Source organism: Physeter macrocephalus, chromosome 19 (assembly GCF_002837175.3).
Source record: "Physeter macrocephalus isolate SW-GA chromosome 19, ASM283717v5, whole genome shotgun sequence".
NCBI classification, from domain to species: domain Eukaryota; kingdom Metazoa; phylum Chordata; class Mammalia; order Artiodactyla; family Physeteridae; genus Physeter; species Physeter macrocephalus.
Window position 1 is genome coordinate 75,939,648 of NC_041232.1, and position 22,290 is coordinate 75,961,937.

The 22,290-nt window shown below is 40.4% G+C and overlaps 1 protein-coding gene and 1 long non-coding RNA gene across 3 annotated transcripts in view; one reads left to right on the forward strand and one right to left on the reverse strand.

Annotated features, from left to right (window-relative positions):
- Positions 1-295: 295 nt before the first annotated feature.
- Positions 296-2,908, reverse strand: LOC114484453 (uncharacterized). The gene is made up of 3 exons (XR_003677346.1): positions 2,838-2,908; positions 2,644-2,740; positions 296-870 (listed from the first exon to the last, which is right to left on the reverse strand). It is a non-coding gene; the product is annotated as an uncharacterized lncRNA (long non-coding RNA).
- A 13,461-nt stretch (positions 2,909-16,369) lies between these two features.
- Positions 16,370-22,290, forward strand: part of LOC102985964 (plasminogen activator inhibitor 2) — a 14,657-nt gene continuing 8,736 nt past the window's right edge. For both annotated transcript variants that reach the window (XM_007105106.4, XM_007105107.4), the window contains exons 1-2: positions 16,370-16,477; positions 20,327-20,506. In XM_007105106.4, the coding sequence (XP_007105168.1) occupies positions 20,336-20,506 (171 nt within the window). In that variant the 5' untranslated portion in view covers positions 16,370-16,477; positions 20,327-20,335. The remainder of the gene's footprint in view (positions 16,478-20,326; positions 20,507-22,290) is intronic.

Genomic DNA, 22,290 nt, shown 5'->3' on the forward strand with positions numbered 1-22,290 from the left:
TGCGCGTCCGGAGCCTGTGCTCCGCAACGGGAGGGGCCACAACAGTGAGAGGCCCGTGTACCAAAAAAAAAAAAGACCCAGAGGAAAGAAAAGAAAAGAAATACTTAACTTTGAGCTTCAGAAGGAAAAAATGTGTAAAATTACCAAGGGTTCCAAATTTACATTAATCCACTTAACGGTGGAAAAAACAACTCTCATGCACCATTCTCATATTCATGAGGGTCATGGCATAGCTTCGCATATCAATACAGAAAAAATCAGAAATACAATAATTTCTGTTAGAGTCCAGGTTTATTCAAGGTTTTATTACTTGAGAGATCACCACCAGATCTGATGACCATATTAGTAATTATCTCAGGGCAAACTTTTTTCTCCTTATATGGGAAGTGCTTAAACATATTGGAAGCAAAGTGTCGTTTGTGTTCACGCAAACAGGGTTTCATAGTCTATTATAAAAGCCTGAGGGAATAATTTAAAAATGAGCTAGAATGGGCCCATGCTACAATAAATTGTTAAACAAGAGAAAACTGTGAAGAATCAGCAGGCAGCAACACAAAATATAAAACAGACTCACTTGCCATACAAGTGTTTTAGTCGTTGATTTCATCCCTTGAAAGTCAAAATAAGATGCTTCAAACCTCTCCTCAGGGATGCAAATTGTTACCTAAGCCAAACATTTGTTTTACTTTTTGATGTTTGTGTGTTTCTATTGTCAGCTGCATCCATAATTCCATTATATTGTGTCCACGTGGGCTATGATACCATTCACCTTCACTTCCAGTTCTTGTTATGCTGTGCAGTCATTGAAAGCATAAAAAACAAGATTACGTGGACATTTTCTTCAAAGTGCTCCATGTCACAGAGACTGTCCTACAGAGTGAAGTAAGTCGGAAAGAGAAAAACAAATATCGTATATTAACGCATATACGTAGAACCTAGAAAATGGTACAGACGAACCGGTTTGCAGGGCAGAAATAGAGACACAGATGTAGAGAACAAACGTATGGACACCAAGCGGGGAAAGTGGCGGGGGGTTGGGGTGGTGGTGGGATGAACTGGGAGATTGGGATTGACATGGCTACACTGATGTGGATAAATGGATGACTAATAAGAACCTGCTGTATAAAAAAATAAATAAAATTCAAAAACAAATGCTCCACGTCAATTAACTGTCCTTAGAGTGAGGATGCTTCATACCATGTGCGCATTTGCTCGGCCTGCATTCCAAAAATGTTGCAAGAGTACTTGCACAGCTGGGTTGCACATGACACAGCAGCTGCGTGATGTGCTGTCATTACAAATATGCAGGAAATGGGCTTTGCATGTGGAGCAGTCTTCCTGTCTTTCCTCATGATTAGAAATATATCATTAGGGAGGAGTGCTGGGTCAGCAGCTTGGGGTCAGTGTGGTAATGACTAGATGCTCTGGTGCTCTTTCCTGGAGCAGGGGTGGAGAGTGGAAGCAAAGGCATGCGAGTGCCAGCAACGAAGGCTTCAGCACTTCAGATCTATGTTAAAGGAGTGGTCTGGGGACATACGGTGCTGAGCCTTCTGCACGTCCCAGAGATCCCCAAACAGCATTTGGGTGGTTTAGAAGTGAGTAGCTAGTGGACTGGCCCTGCCTAGGCAGGTTTTCAGGTATGAGGAGGGCCCTGACCTCGTGATCAAAAAATCAGATAAGGTTTTTCCATCAACACTATCAAGAAATTTGATTCAATCATCCAGTAAATCGAAGAGGCAACGTGAAAACAGGGCATTACTGGTGAGGAGGTCGGGGATTTCCTTATAAGGTAGCTGGTCCTATTTCCCGGGGTAAGATGACCCAGCTAAGGCTGAGCTGGAGCATGCTGACTGGTGTATGGTAATTTTCCCTGATAGGTATTGCCCCTAAGTGCAGGCTGACTTAGGTTTAGGTTAGTGATGTGGCCTGGGCACTGGGTCAGCCTCCACTTTGTGGATCCTGATATAGGAATAAACTTCATTGAGCTCAGATTGATGAAGCACTTACTATGTGTCAGGTGCTGTGCTAGGAACTAGCAGTGCACTGTCTCTTAACGTGGGATTTTCCTGTTATAATCCCTCTCTTCTTAGATTCCGTTAGAACCTAAGAACTATTTTGGAGAAGGCCGCTTGTTTTAGGTTGGGTTCTCTCAGAAGCAGACTTTAAGCCTAGGATTTTTTGTAGAAGTGAATTATTTAAGGAAGGGCCCTCAGAGGAAACCAGAAAGGGTACAGGGCAGGGAGGAGAGGAAGCCAAATAAGTCTGGGATTTCGGGTGAAGTTCCAGACTCAGCCTGATTGCCTGAGGAGCTCTGGGGCGTAAAACTTCAGAGTTTGTATCACATCAGAACAAAGGAAAGGAGTTGGGCTTTTGTATACTCACATCAGGCAGCTACTGGCTATGGGCCTTCCATGGAAGGTGTAAAACTCTCACTGCTCCCAGCTTTCAGTACTAGAGACATGGCCCAAGAACCCAATGGAAATTCTCTGAATGTTGCAGATGTAAGCCACTAGCAGCAGAGCAGACAGAGCTGGGGGCTAGTACGTAGGCAAGGCACCAACAGTGCGCATTACACCCCACCAGTGCCGGAGGTTGTAGACAGGATATAAAGCAGGAAGGAGCACCCAGAGTCTTGTTACTCACAGTGTGGTCCTCAGAACAGCAGCATCTGGTCTATGGGGGATCCATCACCAAGGAGTCTGTTGGAAATGTGGAATCTCAGGTCTCATGGAAGACCTAGCTAAACAGAATCTGAATATTAGAAGAGTTCCGGGAAATTTGTATGCATATTAATTTCTGACTCGACCCCAGAGTGTTCGAAAAAATGATTTACTGACCTCCTAAACTGGCAGGAATACGCACTGAGACCAGAGCTGCAACGTGGTGGCCTTCTCAGTCTGAAGATCCCCTGGCCTGCCAGCTGAAATCACAGGAAAGAGAACGCAGTCCTTGCTGAAAGCAGGGCAGTGTCCACTTCCCTACTCTGTACTCGATCATGCCAGGCTTGCTGGTTCCAAATACCCAGACTCTTCATTCTCCATTACTTTACCTGGAACCCATATCTTTTTGGACATCAAGGGATGGAGGGGTAAGGAGAAAGGCTGAGGAGGAAGGGCTTGGGTGCGGACATAGGAAAGAGCACAGTATAAAATAAGGCAAGATTTAGAGCTGACCCCACAATTTAAGCTTGAAAGGCATTTAAAATTTTTCAGGTAAATCACTTGACTCCGATTTGCATTATTAAGGAGTCACAGCACAACTCGTGCATGAGGAGAAATCTCTGGGGTGAAATACATTGATCACCAAAAGGCCCCCCACAGTACAAAAATATCTTTTCCACAGCATTGAAAATTTCTGCCATCAGAGTCATGACGGAGTCAGCCAACTAACACAGACACGCGGAGGGAGGAAATTTTGGGAGCTATTTGGTTAAAGATGGTAAAGATTATACACGCTCATTTAATCTCAGGTCTTTCCTAAAATCACACAAGAAAATCATAAAGTTATCTTATTGTTGTTGTTGTTGTTGTTGTTTTAAAGCATTAAGCTAGGGAGATAAAGAGAATTAAAGGGAATATAGCAGCAATAACTTTTTTGAGATTAAAAAGTAGACTGGTTATTATGAGTGATAATTGACTTAGCAGAACCCAAAAAGTTGAATCCTAGAAAGTGAGCGATGGGGAAGGCTGGTACCCACAGAATGTCTCTAAGGAATTAGCGGTGCCAGGTACCTTAGAAATTGAGGGTTGAGCGAAAACCAGACAAACAGAAAGACTGGTAGTCTGTTGAAGAGCAGTTTGAAATTCAGATCCTCTCCCGCACTCCACAGAGCCTGCACACAGCTGCTCCCCAACCTGGTAGGAAGGCAGGTGACCCAGACTTGATTCTCTAGAGACAGTGAAACAGAGGGTGACCGCCAGATTGCGGTGCAACAGACATAGATAAGATCAGGGTTGACATAATGAAAAAGGGCAAAAGCAAGTGGAAGTTTAAATTCTGAATTATTCAGACGCCCCTGAGCACCAGAAATCTGGTAGCCATTATCCTGCAGGCATCCAGAGATAGTAATATTGGGGATATCCCAAAGAATAGCCCAGCTAGATGATCCTACTTTCTACACTTTTCTCCCTTTTTCCTAGGTTCCCTTCTAAGCAGAGCTTGCAGTTAGCTTTTTGATGCCCCATTCTAAAATAGGAGTAGACTGGCAAGGATCCACAAAGATTTAAGGAAAGCATCTAAACTAAGAGACCAATGTCAAATGGCAAAGTGTCTTCCATGTTAGAGATGCTTCTCCCGGCACCTGTCCTCAGGGGCTGGGAAACACAACACAGAAGCTGAAAGAGTTAATGTTCCATGGAACAAACCTAGATCAGAGAGAGACAGGAGACTAGAATAAGCGTATTGATAAATCCCTCTCTCTTTCATTTTGAAGGACTGTTCCAAGGTGTGCTATTTCCATACAGCTTCTCTGAGATGTCCTGTATGAATGACTATCTGGCTGGGCTTTCAAGCTGTGGCCAACCAGGTAATGAGCCATTTGGTAATAGCTTTCCATCTTTCTATGTATCTCTGTCCTTCCTCATTCCTTATTGATGCCCTGGAATTGCATCTTGTGATAACCCATAATCTGTAAGCTTTGCCTTAGGCTATTTTCAAGGTAACACAAGATATTACATCTGGGTCTGGGAATGACTGCAAAGAGCAGACCATTCACCCTCTACCCACTGATTCACATGGGACGATGGAGTAGTTGAAAAAATTATTTTATTGGATTAGGGTATTGAATTTTATTTTATTTCTATTATGAAAAAATTCAAATATATACAAAAGTAGAGATAACAGTTTAATGAACCTCAATATACTCATCAACTAGCTTCAATTATTATCACCCTATGGCCTCTCTTGTTTCCCTGAAACCTCCACTTTCCCCCTCAACTTTGATTACTTTGAAGCAAATTCTAGGCATCATGTTGTTTTATCCACAAATATTTCAGTACCTCTCACTAAAGGTAAGGGCTCTAGATTCATAACACAAGATCCTTTATCATAATGAAAAAATAATCATTTCTTCATAGCATCCAAAAAACCAGTTTTGCTTAAATTTCTCCAATTGACTCCTACTTTTCTCCTTTTGTAGTTGGTTAATTTAAATTGGAATTCAAATACGGCCCACAAATTGCATTAAGATATATCTCTTCTCCCTTTCACTCTAGAGATCTCTTTTTTTGTTCTTGAAATATAATTTTTGAAGGAAATTAGTGATTTGTACACATATTCTCCCATGAAATTCAATAGTTTTGCTGATTACATTCGTTTGTGCTATTTCCTTTAAGCATCATTTTAGCTCATGGATTTTTATATATTTGAAATGCCATTATTATTTTTTTTTCATACTCAAATTGCCTTATTTTTGGCCAGTGGGAGCTTTTTCAAGCTGGCTTCTTGGTCCTTTTCACATGACCCTAGTAATCTTTAATGGCCTCTTTGCTTTCTGGTATGACAATTATGTTCCAGATTCATCTTGTATATTTCCTGCCCCAGATATGGAATTAATTATTTTTTTAAGTAGCCCTGGTCCTCTTTAGAGGCAAAACTTTTAGAAGTTACTATAGGAGAATATCTTTCTGACTTTGAGATAGAAAGTTTTCCTTAAAAACACACAAAACACTAAGTATGTAAGAAAGTAGAGATAGATTTAATAGTGCTAAGACATCTTAAACAAAATTTTTTAAAAAGGCAAATTAGAACATTTTTGCAACACATATAACTGAAAATATGTATAAAGAACTCTGATAAGTCAATAAAAGAAAGACAAATAAAAACAGAAAAAAATGCCCCCTTAAATTCTGCCCCACAAAAAATTTTCATATAGGCATTTCACAGAAGAGGAAATCTACATCATCATCATATTATGAAAAAATGTTCAACCTCTTCGGCCATCAGGGAAATGCAAGTTATGACATAGCATTTTTTAATAAGCTAGATATTCAAAAATTGAGAAATTTGACAATACCAAGTGCTGGAGAGGTATGTCTTAGAGATGTCTTTGTGTAGCGTTGGTGAGAATATATCTTAGAAAATCACACCAGAAAACAAACACTAGAAACAAATTAAATATGTATTGACAGGAGAATGGATAATTTGTGATACTTTAATTCACTCAACGGAGTAGCAATGAAAAAGCGGACTATCCCTACGAGAAGCAACCTGGATGAAGAATGTAAAATGGAACAACCGAGATCCAGAAGACTGGACAGAATATGTAAAATTTTTGTAACTTATTTGGTGTTGTTTTGTACACACCATAGAGAAACTCGTGCATTTCCCGCGTACGTGTGAAGAGTTTCTCTAGAGCAGGAGTCAGCAAACTACAGTACATGGCCCATCACCTGTGTTTTAAGTTAAATCGTATTTGAACATGGGTGAGCCCACCTGTTTATCTCTGCTTTCCCACCACCACAGCAGAGTAGTGGTGACAGAGACCACAGGCTCACAAAGGCTAAAATATTTAGAGACTCTCCAGCTCTTTAACGAGTTTGCTGACCTGTAACAGGGAAGAGCCAAATCTGACTACATGTTGGATCTATTTCCTTTACTTTAACCGTTGCTTTCCGCTGCTTTTGTTCACTAAAAAGATACTTACTGTCTACACACAATGGCCTGCCCCGGGGAACCCTGCCCCTCGGCCTGAATGTTAAACCAAAGTGCCTTTGTACATTCTGCCCCTGTCCACCTGTGGATGGCTGCAAGAAAGAAGAAATGAATGGCCATTTCAGGGGCCACTGGCAAATCTTATGGCCTTCTTACTGTACTTCCTCATCTCCTCCCCCTCTCTGTTCTATAAAAGAAACTGGCATCCAAACCCCATAAGATGGTGTTTTGGAGACATTAGTCTCCCATCTTCTCAGTCTGCTGGCTTTCAAAGTTGTATTCCCTGCCTCAGCGCCTCATCTCTGATGTATTGGCCTGTCGTGCGGCGAGCAGAGCGAGCTCGGACTCGGTAACAGAGCCGCCGCTCTAGAGTATATACAAGATAATGCCAAATTTGTATAAAGCTCACACATAAGCTAAACCCCACACCCTATTATTGGGTCAGACTTTTTTTTTTTTTTTTTTTTTTTCCGGTACGCGGGCCTCTCACCGTTGTGGCCTCTCCCGTTGCGGAGCACAGGCTCCGGACGCGCAGGCGCAGCGGCCGTGGCTCACGGGCCCAGCCGCTCCGCGGCACGTGGGATCTTCCCGGACCGGGGCACGAACCCGCGTCCCCTGCATCGGCAGGCGGACTCTCAACCACTGCGCCACCCAGGAAAGCCCTGGTCAGAATTTTATGTGATAAAGGCATAAAACTAAAACAAGGGAATGATGACAATAAATTCAGAATAGTGTTTTCTTCAAGGAGGGATGGAAAGGCAAAGAATGGGAGGGGGAGGAAGCCATAGTGAATGAAAGCTAATGCCAATATTCCCATCTATGTATTAAATATTATATTAGAAATATAGCAAAATAAATGAAAAAGACAAAAAGAAGTAATCCAAGAGAATTTCTCAGGATCGAATGACATAAGCTTCCAGGTTACAAGGACCTACTGAATACCAGGAAAATGGATAAAAGTAAGCCCGCCCCAAGGCAAATCATCGTGGAATTTCAGAGCTGTTGGAACTCATGAGTATTATTATATTTTAATTGCCTGTATCAGACATTGGAAATGCAGGATATGCGTGCAACTTTCCGCACTGATGTGATTAAAAAGGAAGAGGATCCTACTTCAAGATTATGATGCCATATTAGAAAGTCATGAAACATAATTTCAATCTGAGTCACAGATACAGGCTAAAATGTCATGACTCCTTATCAGGAAAGTGTGATGACCAAACATTCTTCCTTGATCTTGGAGTTCTCCAAAAAATTTTTGTAATGGACCTTATGTGCTTGTGTCGAGGCAAACAGGAATTGGTTATGCAATAAGAGTTTATAACTACTATAGAAAAGTTAAATTATTCTACTCAGTCGCATGTCCTGTTAGTGTGCGAAAAGATAAAGCAGAACTTTCATATTAAGGCAGCAAGCATGTGAGTGCAAGCATTGAAATTACCAAGAAATATGATTAAAATAGTGTTGGAAGGGTGATAAGAAAAAAAAAATTTTTTAAATCACTGAGACATAGTATACTTTGGGAGATATTCATTCCTTTGACTTCAGATAAGCAAGTGCTCCAAAGGGATAGATTAAGTAACTAGAACCAAATGTCAGGAAGAAAAAATAATAAGTCATCACACGTCCAGACCTGATGGAAATCTGAGATGTCTGATCTTTGTTTGAGCTCATTAGCTTATTCTCTTCAGTGTTCAATACATCAATCATTTATTTCCTTCCATGAAGCCAACAGTCTTGCCAATCCCATGTAATGTATAACCTGAATTGTGGTGTTCAGCAGCGTCTTCAAAAATTCTTTTTTCCATTAAAAGTTTACTCATTTCTGTTTGGAGTCAAGTGCCCAATATAAAACTTGGAAAACGGAGGCAGGTGGAGTAGCCTTCATCCCTTGTAAGTCCACTTTCTGTGGCCTTGACCCTTATCTTCTTTTAGCTCTTTGCCTCCTTCCTCGGCACTTGATACTTCTTCACTGCTTAGAACTCTTGGGGTCCCAGCTTCACCCAAATTCAAATTCTGGAGTAGAGGAGATATTTCCCCTGCCACAGGGCTGATCCCCTCCGTGCCTATCGCACAAGATCCAGGTGTCTGTTCCTTCGCCTACCTGCCCCTGAAGTTCCCTGAGCTCCTAGACCCAGGATCCCAACCTTCACCTCCTATCCAGTTCATGGGACTCACTCTTAACTACTCTCTGTCCTGGAAGATAAACTTTCCTATTGTCATAGTGAAAGGGAAGAGAAGGAAACCCACACTCTGAGTCGTTCAGCAGTGCTAGGGAAGATCATCATTGCGATACAAAAGTTTATTTTCAGTTTAGTTAAAAAAACATTAAGTAGGCATCCCCAATGAGCACATATTATACCAAGTTTAAAAAATGAGATACCCAATGTCTGCTCTCAAGAGCCTTATTGGGGAAACAAATTTGTAAAGCTAGCACTTTAATACAATTTCTAAGCACATAGTAGAGATAAAAGTGATAGTAATCATTAATTTTGAGTACTTACTATGTGCTGGCTATTATGGTAAAGTCTAGAGTCTTTAATGTGGGTGGAGAGGAAGGCAGGGGCCAGATAAGAGATGGTCTTGGACACACGTGAACCCAGTTAGGGCTTTATCCTGTATTTAATGGGGACTCACTGAAGAATTTCAAGAGTCATGTCTGGGTCATATTTACATTATAAATACATCAAGCTATGGCTTAAAGGACAAGGCATTAGAGACAGAGATATCAGGCCAGAGATGATAAAGATCAGAGCCAGGGCAATAGTTTAGAGAAAAAAGAGAAGCGTGTTAACACAAAAAAATATCTCAAAACTAAAATTAGTGAGATATGTTAAATGATAGATGTGAAAATGGATAAAAAGGAAGGAGTCAGGATGTTGCTTTGATTTTGGCTTGATTGACTAGTAGACAGATGGGAAGTAGATGAGGAGAAACAGGTCTGGGAGGATGATGGGGAGATGATGTGTCCGGTTTTGGACACGCTGAAACCGGAGTGGCCATGGTCGGTCAAGTGGTGATGTCCATAGGAGGTTGGGTTTGGCAGTCTCAAGGTCTGGGAGAGGTCAAGCCTGGAGACAGAGTTGCAGGAGCCTTTGCTGTCTCCTTTCCCTCCTCCTCTCCAATCACCCACACATCCCATTTACATCCCCATCCATATTCCTGTCCACACATTCCATGTATTGTGACTAATGAATGGGGAAGAAATGAGCAATAATTTCCTCTCCCTCCTCCTCATTTTACACAAGTCTAAATAAGGCTATCATAATTCGAAGACAACGTAAATTCTCTGGTTCAATCTTGTGATAAAACACATCACTGTCTCACAATTCATCTAATTTTTCTTTGCCATTTGCTTCCTAGAAATTAAAGGATCCCCCTAGTCATTTCATATGAGACCAAATCTGAAGTATATGTGTATCATGTACATATTTTAATAGTAAGTGTCAGTCAGTCTGTGGTCTTTTATCTACTCAATGAAAAAAAATACAGAAATTCATAAAAGTGTAAAACAAATGTAATTGACACCTGGATTTGGAATGCCTTAAATGATGATGTGGTTATTTATCTTCTATGTATGTTTTATGAAGGTTAACACTGAAACGTGTTACTTTTACTAGGCATACACCATCGACCGAGATGTAGCAGGAACATGCTAGATAAGAGAGAGACTAAATTAAGGCTTGTTAAGTAATATACTAATCCATTTATCCATAAATAATCCACAAGGATAATACAGAGTTGAATGATTCACGCAATTGTGGCTACATGCGTGCAATGTTATATCATTAGATCCTTGAAGGAAGTGCATCTTTGTAAGAGTAGAGTTTCACCCGGTGTGCAAGGTGAGTGAAGTCACGACTCACGATGCATTCTGAGTCTTCTGAAAATGCAGTCTCTCTTTGCATGCTTTTCTCATGACAAGTCTTAGGAAGGTGACTGACTTTCTCAAATAGCTGAATCACGGAATACTGGATATTTGTTCCCACGTTCTACCAACCATGGCATCCACGTTGGGTTTATCACTTGGTAACAAGATAAATACTCTGACGAGGTGTTACACTCCCTAACAAAGCTTGTTTCATATACAAACTTTCTCACACTCATAGCTGGCCCAGGGTAACATCTTAAAATAGGTGAGGTTTGCTTTCTGTTGTCCTGGATACTGGGACTGTCCCTCTCTGTGGCCTAGGCCCAATCTCATTCAACACCTCATTCTTTTGCTTATCCTCTTCACACACACCGAAACTCCTTCCCTGACCGCTTCTCCATCCACTCCATCAAAAGCCTCTCTGCAGGAATTTCAAAACATGTATTATTTCTCCACGAGGCATTAACATGCTATATTTTTATTGCTAATTATAAAAGGAGATATTTATTCTCTGAGAAAGATATTTCAAGGAATATATGTTGGAGGATGTTTTAGTCAAGGTGACCCCAAATTCACACTGTAGAGGTGACCACCTTTACATACATTTGGTCCTGCTCCCAGCAACAACTACTTAAATTTCTAGAGTGAATCATGCTGTCTAAACACTAACACTAATTTGTATTAACGATCTTTGGTATAAAAACAGTGTTACAATATATTTAACTAAAAGTCATTAATAAAATAAGATTACTATATGGAGTTGTTTGTTTTTTTAACAATTTATTCTTCTTATGATATTGTGGGTTGTCTGGGTGCTTTTTGTTCTGGTGATATTTGGTGGAGTCATTCTCGTGTCTGAGTTCAGCGGGTGTTCAAGTTGGGGAGTTCTCCTCCACGTCTCTTCTCTCTCCGCATGATGACTTATCTTTCAGGGTCTTTTTTTTGTTTTTTGTGGCCGTGCCGCGCAGCATGCAGGACCTTAGTTCCCCGACCAGGGATCAAACCTGCGCCCCCTGCAGTGGAAGTGCGGAGTCCTAACCACTGGACCACCAGGGAAGTCCCATTATATGGAGTTTTGTGTCAAAATGGGACTTTCTTTTTGACTACAATTACATTATGCTTTGGATAACTTCAGGGATGACATTACTACTGAGGTAGATAGGATACATCCTTCTAATCTGTATATTTCCCATCTCCCAGCAAATCACATAGAAAGGGTAATTATAGAAGTGTTAGCGTTTGCTCATTCAAAGTGGAGAGGAGACTAGAAAGACATTACAATGCGCTGAGCGTTAATGAGTCATTTAGCAAGCTTAATGCAAAGCAATCAGCCCAGCGTCTATCCTAGTCACTGGGAAAGATTATCATGGTTGTGGCACTCACGGTGTTTACCATCTAGCAGGGAGATAGACACCGAATAGTTAACTGCATGGGCTATCGAATCACAGTTGGATGTGTGTTTCCAAAAAAAAGTACAGTGTAGGTTATCTCCATAGTAGAATATTAGAACTTTATTCATGAAGTTGTTTTCTTATTTTGGGTATTATTTCTTCTTTATACCTAATTCAGTGCAGCGCTACTGGGAAGAAGATGAGCACCTTAATCAAATCAACTATCACACCCCTTGTTAATTTATTCATATTATTTAAAATTTAGCCCTAAATTCATAGATTCATAAATTGTTTGGGGAGTTGACATTTGGTAAGCATCTGTTTCTTTCTCAAAATTTTGTTAGGTTGTTTCTAACACTCATTATACTTTAAACATTTCTAAATTATATGCAGTCAAAAGTTTTCTTTTATGGCTTCTAAAAAAAAAGAAAGAAAATGAACACCTGGATATAGATACTTTGATCATGTATTTCTGATTTTAAAATTAATGCATACCTATTATAGTACATGTAAAAAATTTTTAAAGTAAGAGAAAAAATGACAAACATCTATAAAGTTATGACCCAGAGAGATTACTGTTTACATTTTAACATATTTCCAAGTGGAATTTCTGCACACATTTAATGCATACAGTTCATGTCATACTGTATATATAATTTTATATCCTTCTTTTTTCCACTTAAGATTATCTCATACACATTTCCTAGAAGATAAGAAAATGAGAAGGTGAAAGGCATTCCGTTTCATTATTCTTTACTTCCATAGAAGTGATCTGCCCTACAACTGTTGCATATACTATTTCAGGGTAACTAGTCTTATGATAAGACCTAATCTTATATATTTATAATAGTTAGGAACACTTTGTAGGAGCTGTGCTTTTCTAATTGGTATCCTAGGAGGTGTCTCATCCTCTGGGTTTTTTCTCGTCCAGATTTCCCAGATTTTTCTTCTTAAAACACCACTTTTTATAAGTCACTTCCCTTCTCGAGGGTTTGCAGCAGGCTGCCTTTAGATTAGCTCTCAACTCAGTCTGGAATTAGAGACCCTTCTATAAAATGCTATCATCTTTCCTTTCTCCGTCCCCTAGACACAGACTGCTCCGGGCAGATCTCAGACAGCCAGTCAATGTGCTTCCCACTTCGTAATTTTAGTGCCTTCCCTTTTCAATCGTCAATTTTTCATTTATCTCAACCCTTTCCTTGAGGTCCTAACACACATTTTCAATCCTTTCCCCTCCTCCCTATGAAACTTCCTACCTTTGGCGCCATTCAATTCAGCTCTGAATCATTTATTGCCTTTTACAGCTCTCTCTAATTGTTTGATGTGTGAATGTCCTTTCTTCTTCGGATGCTGAGCTCATAAAATTGCTCTATTTGAGGCAGGGCAGCAACTCCCACACCTGGGCACCAACGATCACTCTGTTACGACAGCTAACACTATGGAGCACTTGCCATATGAAGGATAATATGCTAAGTACTTGGCAGACATTATCTCATCCATTCTTCACAAAAGTCTGTGTCTTTTAGGAATGCTTGTGGCTGCAAATGACAGAGGACCCAATCTGTCTAACAATGCCTAAACAATACAGACTTATTTATCATCTAATGTAATTATAACAACAGGAACAAAAATTGAAGGTAGGTGGTTTCCAGCATTGGCTTAGCAACTCTCTGATGTCTGGGCTCTGGTTTGGCATCTCCTCAAGTCTTTTTGGCTTCCCACATGGTTGTGATATGGCTGTAGCATTTTCTGGCATCACATCCTCACACAGCCGTGCTCAAAGTCGGGTAGGAGGGGGTGGTGTAGGATAGGAAGTTCTCTTTGCATATCTCCTCTTATCAGGAAGGAAAAATTTCCCCAAACATTTCCCAGCAGACTTCTCCCACATCTCATTGACCAGAACCGGGCTATCTATCCACCGCCTAGACCAGCAACGAGGTCCTCCTTCCCAAGATCAAGAAATCTCCGAATAATACTCAAAATCAGGAAGAAGGACAGCAAAAATGGATCGCTCTTGCAGAGGCAACAAACAGTACCAGACACACAGCATATTAGGAAATTAAAGCTCAGAGAAGCTGAGGAATTTGTGCAAGATTATACAACTAGTAAATGGCAGAAAGAGGTTTCAAATCAGACCTTTCTGAGTCTCTCAGAATCCACATCTTTGCTCACCACACCTTAAAGTCTTTCTAGAGAGTTTTTGAATCTTATTCATCAAAAAATATTTAGTACCCACTTGATGCTCAGCACTGTTCTTGCTGCTAAAAGGGAATTAAGTATACAGTATCATCTAGTTAGTGATAGAAGCCCAACCTGGATGAAACAGCTAGAACACATACGATTTATTAATTAATTAATAATCATACATTATTATGTTGCAAGTTCAACTCTAAGTGGTGCGGTTCTACGTAGCAGGGGTTCGCTGAGGTTTGTAGGAGTCAGACTGGATTTCATGGATGCTATGGGGTGTGACTCAAACCTCACAGATTTGGATCAGTGGGGATAAGGGTGGCTGAAGTTCTAGGTATGTTCACTATTGGCTTAGCAGACTGTTGTGCTGCCTATGTGTGGTTAAAGAATGGTTGAACAAATTAATTACATTGCCAGAGGGGGCCCTCCAGCGGACTGAGACGGAAAAGGGAGAGAGACCTAGACCACAAAACAATAGCATCTACTGAACTCACTGAGACAGAGAACTGGCTGAGTGTCAAGGGATGTGAAAACTTATAAAGGGGTCAGTGGCTGCCTGAAAGGTTTCTTCGATCTAACGGAGGAAGCTAGGAGTTGAAAGGTCACTGTTGAGGTGGGATTCCAGTTCTTTTTCTTTATGTGACCTGAGATCTTCCAGAAATTAATAAATCAAATAATTTGCCTTTTGACTGCCACATACATATTCTGAAGAACGTACCTATCTCATTGTCCCTTTAATAATAATGAGGGGTTTGGGGTAAGTCAACTCACTCCTTTTTGACCAGAGACTCACATTAGCAAGACGAGGTAAGGATAAATCTGGCTCATGGACCAGGGTCAAGCTAAGATGCCCACACAGGGCTCAGACCCACAGGCTTGGTTTTGCAGACACTCCAGATTGTCAACTCAGCTCGTCAAGCATAGACGTGGAGCTCGCCACACCAGCCGAGAAGCATGGTGCCTTTACTTCTTTTCATCCCTATCCCTATGAGGATTTGCTATGCATAAAAGTAAAGTGTGCAACTAGAGATTATCATACTAAGTGAAGTAAGTCAGAAAGAGAAAGACAAATACCATATGATATCACTTATATGTGGAACCTAAAATATGGCACAAATGAACCTATCTATGAAAGAGAAACAGACTCACGGACATAGAGAACAGACTTGTGGTTGCTAAGGGGAAGTGGGGAGGCAGAGGAATGGACTGGGAATTTGGGGTTGGTAGATGCAAACTATTACACTGTGAATGGATAAACAACAAGGTCCTACTCTATAGCACAGGGAAATATATCCAATCTCCTGGGATAAACCATAATGGCAAAGAATATTAAAAAAAGAATGTGTGTATGTGTAAAACTGAGTCACTTTGCTGTACAGCAGAGACTGGCAGAACATTGTAAATCAACTGTACTTCAGTAAAAACAATAGTAAAGTGTAGAGAAGCCATCTTTACAATGTGTTGCAAACACTTTTCAATAAGCTCTAACAATATGAACATTTTCAGACTCTGATTCTATTTCATTATGCACATCTTTTATCTATTTTTACTCCTCAAATTCCTTTGGTTGTATCTAAAAATCTAGTGAATTTTCTGAATCATGTTTTTGACATCACAAATTCCACTTAACACCTATAATTTATAGAGTTAAAAATCAACTTAAAGTACACAGTGGATTTTCACTGTTTAAACATAAGATCTATGTTCTAAGGAAGGGCAAATGAGAAGTTCTTTGGGTGTGGTTTGTGACAGGATATTAGGGTGGAACCCAGAATTACTTAGGAAATTATAGCTTGAGAAAATGTAAGATGGTTTAAAATAGAGAAATTATAAGGAAGAAAAGGGGTATTTTTTTTTCTTTCCATTCTTTTTTCTTTTTTCTTTCCATTTTCTTTCCAAAGTGTTGCTTGGGGGTGGGGCTGCCTAGATTCAAAAGAGAAAGGATTCCATTGCTTTTAAGTATTGCAAAGTATTGCAATATTTGCAAAGTATCGCAAAGAGCTCCCAGGCCACCCTTGTCAAAAGATAGAAGGGGTATTGCAGAATTTGCTACTATGAGACCAAGAACAGACAGGAGCTGACAGGCTTTAGCTAATTTTGACAGGCATGTGTAGATATTGCCAAATTCTTAAGTTTTTGAATGACGTCATCCTCCCAACAAATTTCTTAAATGATGCCTTAGCAAACAAGCAATTCTATCCTAACGATGTCTTTCTGAGTAAAATGTTGAATCACTCAAAGGATACAGATTAGAAAGAGAGAGAGAAGAAAATGCTCTGTGGGAGGGGCAGAAGTTTATAAAACCAGTCATCGCCATGCCTGAACTCTTAACTACTCTCAGAGGACCGTTTCTTGTCAGACAGAGGATAACCAGGTATTTCAGTCATTTCCATGTCTATCTCTATGAAATATGGTTTTATTTTGCACACTGATATTATTAATATAATGAAAATTAAAATGTGGGATTTTTTAGAAGATGGGTAAAAATTTACTTGTGTTTTCTTGTTTTGTTGTCTGTTTGTTTGAGAATATTTTAGTTCTAGATTTGAATTAAATTTATAGCAAGACCTAATCTTTTTTTTTTTTTTAACATCTTTATTGGAGCAAGACCTAATCTTAAATCTCAGAGGCCAGCAAAGGCCTATGTAACATTCATCAAACCAAAAGGTACATTATTTAGGTTGTGATGTCAATTTTACCAAACAGCTTAGAATGTGTATATTCTTTACTAGCTAGTGTTTGGCACTGAATTTGATGAGAATAGCTAGACCAATTAAAATGTATTAATGTATTAATTTAGCAACTGAAAGTAATCTATAAATTGTGTATACATATAATAAAGGCAAAAAAGATGACTCCGTTTTTAATCTAAAACAATCAGAAATTAAGCAGGAAGCTGGGTTGGGTCAGTTCAATACCAAAATACCTTTATTGAATTTAGTTCAATAATCAGTCAATCTAGTGAAAGAGGAAAAATCAGCCAAATTAGTTGCTGGATTGACTGACGTAATAGTTCAGTAATAGTAATAAATCATTTAATACCCCATAGACAAACAATTATTCCTTATGAAAGTCATCAAATATCAGAAAATGTCTTTAATTTTGTGGGGGGAGAATTTGGTAATTTGAAAGGGAAATTTCCTTGAAGTTATTGTTTTCTCTGTGTTCTCATTAATTTTTGTGGTCAATTTCAGAATATTTGCACTGTGTCGTTGCAAAAAAAAAATTATTTAAAATGCTACTACAGCAAACTGAAATCTAACCTTCGATGCCAGCGAGCAGAGCAACTGTTGTAGTAGCTCTGGCAGCACCTCCCAAGTTCTTTGTCACCTGTGCCAAGTTTCAGTGGCACATCTGTCAACTTGTGTTACAGGAACGGACACAGACATCATGGAGCCCAGCCCCACACATGCTTTTCATCCGTTCGTTCTTCTAAAGAGAATATTTAACGTTGATTAGGAATATAACCTCTGGAAGTTGATAAAGTTGTGTAACTCTGGTGTTAAGAAATTCACAACAGGTGCTACCTAAGAGGTTATGCTATCTGATGTCACTCAGTGATTTAGTTTTACATGGTCTTAGGCAGACTCTCACCTAAATGTAAGGTGTGGATTTGTTAGAGAATCAGAAGACACTATATATATATATATATATATATATTCATAGATTTCTAAAAATATAAACTTCTCAAACCTTATTTGAAAGGTCTGTAGGAAAAGCGCTAGAGTTGGAATCAGAAGGCTGAGATTCAATCTAGGCTTTGAAACCAGCTGTGCAATCAACATCTTCATATTTTCATTGGTATAATAGGAATTACCAGGTTTAGTGGGCAAGTAATTATGCAAGGTAAATAAAGCAGTGAGGCCGAAGGAATTTGGTAACTGCAATATAGACAACACATATTATTTTTTATGTTAAATGTAGTTAATTGTACCCTGATCTTAAAGATAAAATTTAGACTACTTTTAAAAGAAGTACATGCATCTGGGATGATCTAATTCTGTCCTAATTCACTTTTTATTTCTTTATACAGTCAACTGAAATCCTAACGTGGCATTAAAAGCCCTCTCTGATAGTTTGTCTTGACAATTCAAGTTTGTTAGTGTCAAAGTGACAGGCTATGGAGGTCGTTTTAAAGAATTAGGTATAGGAGAGGCCTACATTTATTTTTCTGGCTCTGATCCCTTATTTATTTTTTCACACAATAGAGAAATATTTATTTATATTATTCTGTTTGTTTCTGAAATGTTACTGAGATAATTTACAGAAAAAGATCTACCCAGGACTAATTCATCATAGAGATGATTTTAAATTGTAGAAGGAAGAGAAAACAAATTTCTGAGCCACCAGGTAATCTAATCTCAGTGATGAAGCAAGAGAAAAAAATAGTGATTTTTTTTAACTTAATAAGCCTTCTAGGAGTATTACAAACTTGCTTCCTTCCTCTTTTTATTTCCTCTTTCTAGCATTTCTCGAACTAGTAACTGGCCTAAACTCTTACACGTAGCCGTGAAGTTAAACATCAGCAGGTAAAGCAGTGAGCGGCATTGGATAGAGTGGGTTTCTGAAGCAGACCTGGGCTTGAATCCCTGCACCATTACATACAAACTCTGCGACCTTATGCGAGTTGCTTACCGTCTCTGGGCATCAGGATGTAACCTACACCGTAAAGATCCTAACATCTACCACATACAGATCCCATGAATATTAAATATTAAAGGAGACAAGACATGAGAGAGTTTGGGGGACAAGTTTTAATTAATTTACTATTTTGTCTTGAAAAAATACAATTGAGTGGTATTTCCCATAAGAAATTTCGACACAAGTTGCAATCACTTTCTTCAAAAGAAATATTGGTGAACCAAGTGTTCACATAAGACACCCATGGATTAGGGAGATGTGAGCCTGGGAGGCCCTGCTGAGTAAGCCCGAGCCTAAAGAGCTGCAGGACATGCCTCATGGGGCATGGGGCAGCTCCCCAGCCACTGTCACAAGACGGCTTCCTGTGGGATGATGAGTGTCAGCGTCGCTTGGTATATTTATAGATTTTGGTAATTGCAGGGTGTGTTTTAAGCCATGATGAAAGCATAAGATACAGTTTGTTGGCCAGAATCAACAGGTGTGTCCAAGTGTTTGGCTGCATGAGGAGCCTTAGGTCATGGAGGGCGTGTCTGTTATTTATCTTCAGATGGTAGATGGTGTGTGTGTGTGTGTGTGTGTGTGTGTGTGTGTGTGTGTGTGTGTGTGTGTGTGTTCCATAGCCCCACGACCACCCCTGCAATGGGACCTGGCATTGACTTCCCTACTAGGGATGGTGGGAGAAGGGGGCCTTTCCAGCTCTCCCAGTAATGAACTGCTCAGCTCAGGGGGTGCTTTGATAGAAAGGCTATGGTGTGTGTGAGTGGAGGGGTGCAGGTATGTGAGGCAGGGCTGCGTAAAAATGCCCACTCTTGAACGGTGACTCTAGGACACTTCTAGAAGCAAGGAATTTGAAAGAAGTTTGACCATCTCCATTGGCGCTAATAAGAGTATATATGCGCGTGGCATACATTTGAATATGCAAGTATTTGCCTGTGGGGGGTGTGTGTGTGTGTGTGTGTGTGTGTGTGTGCGTGCGTGTGTGGTGTATCTGTGGGTACAACACAGATGCTGAGAACATGACCCTGGAGGCTGGCTACCCACCCACCACCTTCCATTTCCAGTCCTGCCCCTTATAGTCGGGTGACACCGCTCACTTTTCTTCTTCTCTCTGGGCAGTAGTTTCTTCCTTTGTCAAACAGGAATAGCAATGCCTTCCCCATAGGGTTTCCATAAAGATTAACTGGTTAGTACAGGTGAGATGTTTAAAACAGCATCTGTTGTACAGTAAGATTTCAATCAAGGCTATTTATTGTTATTGCTGTTGTTATCATTATTATGATGTGGAGTGTCACTGCTCTTCACATGACTGTCCCCTCTATCTCAGGATTGGCTACATAATTTGCAGTAGCCAGTGCAAAGGAAAATGCAGGGCCCTTTGTTTAAAATTATTAAGAATTGCAAGGTTGTGGTAGCAGGGCATTGTAGCGAGTGTGGGACCCTCTGTGGCTGCACAGGTCCCAGGATCACGATGATGCTGTCCCTGCTCTACCTCATGCTCTTGGATGAAAGGAGAACAGAGAGGGAACCCCTGCCCCGTGCAGGGTACAGCCCGTTTATTTTTTCCCCCTCACTTCCCTTCTAGATTGAAACAATGGAAGAACTTTACAAGGCAAACGCAATCTTTGCCCTCAGTTTCTTCAGCCGTCTGGCAAATACAAGTGCCGCCACCCAGAATCTCTTCTTCTCTCCATGGAGCATCTCCTCCACCATGGCCATGATCTACCTGGGTGCCAGGGGCAACACTGCAGACCAGATGGCCAAAGTAAGTTTCTGTTAAAGTTCCAAATTAGAACAGAATGATTCCTGAACTGAATCGTAGAATTGCTCTGATTACATGCCTGAGACATCTTGACTCTAACAAGGTCAGCAATCGTCACAAGCCATTACAACACAAGTTCCTTAGATTCAAATCTATAAAACAGCCAAACCACAAACACCCTCAGTGGTAGATATAGCAGAAAGCGTACCAGAATTTCTTAACCTGCAAGGTTAGAAAGGGTTAATAGTGACAACGTCTTATATTTGATAGTATAATGCTTATATTTTTCAAAGTATTTGCATGCTTTATCTCTATTGGTTTTAAGACAAGTGTCATTTAACATACTGGGGAGAGGTGGTGGGAATGAAGCACCTTTCCCAGGGCTGCTTCTGGTTTCCGCTCTCCTAGCTCAGGTTCCTTCCATTCATGTAAAGAATTCCTTCTAGTGGTTTTAAGAGCGTGTCACCAAGGGAAAAAATATCCCAGACCCGTGATCTCCGCACTCCGGGAGGTGCACAGAGAGCAGTGACTTCAGAGGACCTCAGCCAGCGTTCTCAACCCCGTGAGTTCATGTCAACCAAATGGGGCCGACATGATGGCCGGTCCTCAAAGTCAAGGTGGACAGGGTGTGGGACAGCATTGTGAGCTATTTCTGTTAAGGCCACTGGCTTCCTTCCTTGGTGAAGGAAGCTGACACCAGCTCAGTCAGGGGACCCTTTCACTAAGTCTGGGGCCATGGAAATATATTGAACTACTTCAACTGTACATGGCAATGGTCCTATGGGATGAATTCAGCACCATTAAAATTCACATGATCCTGTATTTCCCGGGTCAGTGACCAGACAAAGTAATATATAAATAAAATTCTTTCCTATTCCCATGTGTACAAACATTAAAATTGAATGCTTTAAGCACAGGCTCTGGTTTCTCACAAGCACGGATTCTGCTTTCAGTCACACCAAAATGCTGCTGGCTACTTTTGACTTTCCCAGGAGAATTGCACCTGGGTGTGTGTATATAGATAGATGGATATCTCCTTCCAGGTACACGGTGACCCATTTAAGATGGGCCTTGTTTGGAGTGGCTCACAGAGAGTGTTGGCCTATCTCACTGCAGCAGGAAAAGGGATGGGAGTGTCAGTCCCTGCGGTTGTGGCAGTTTAAACATCAAGACTTACAACAAAACCCAGTTGCTCACATCAGAGAGCAGCAACATTTTGCAAAACTCCTTCCCTCTATTTTCTTTGCCTTGAAAAAAATAAGTGCAGTGAACTCTATTAAAAACTTTAGAAAACATCAGGGTCTTCATTTTTTAGATGTAAAGGCATCAGAAGCAATATTTCTTTGAGGACAAATGCCAAATGAAGTGCTCTAGATACGTAAAGTAAAAAACGTGATTTTGATACAAAAGGAAAATTAACTTCTTGGTCACTTGGCACAACACAGCTTTTCTGTGTCTGGCAAGTGCTTTCAGCACATGGGACAAGGGGTTTATATAGTTTTCTTGTAACTGTGCTGCATGGGAAGATTTTAAAATTCAAAGGCAAATTTGGTTAATTCCTTACTAAAAAAAGAGGAGAAGCTCTTTGGTTGGAGGAGGAAGCACGGATTTTGGGGACAGACCTGCCTGTGTTTGGGTGGTGACTTTGCCATTTACCAGGTGTGTGAGGGAAGGCATTTCAACTCTCTGAGCCTCAGTTTTCTTATTTTTAAAAGGAGAATGACGGGCTTCCCTGGTGGCGCAGTGGTTGAGAGTCCGCCTGCCGATGCAGGGCACACGGGTTCGTG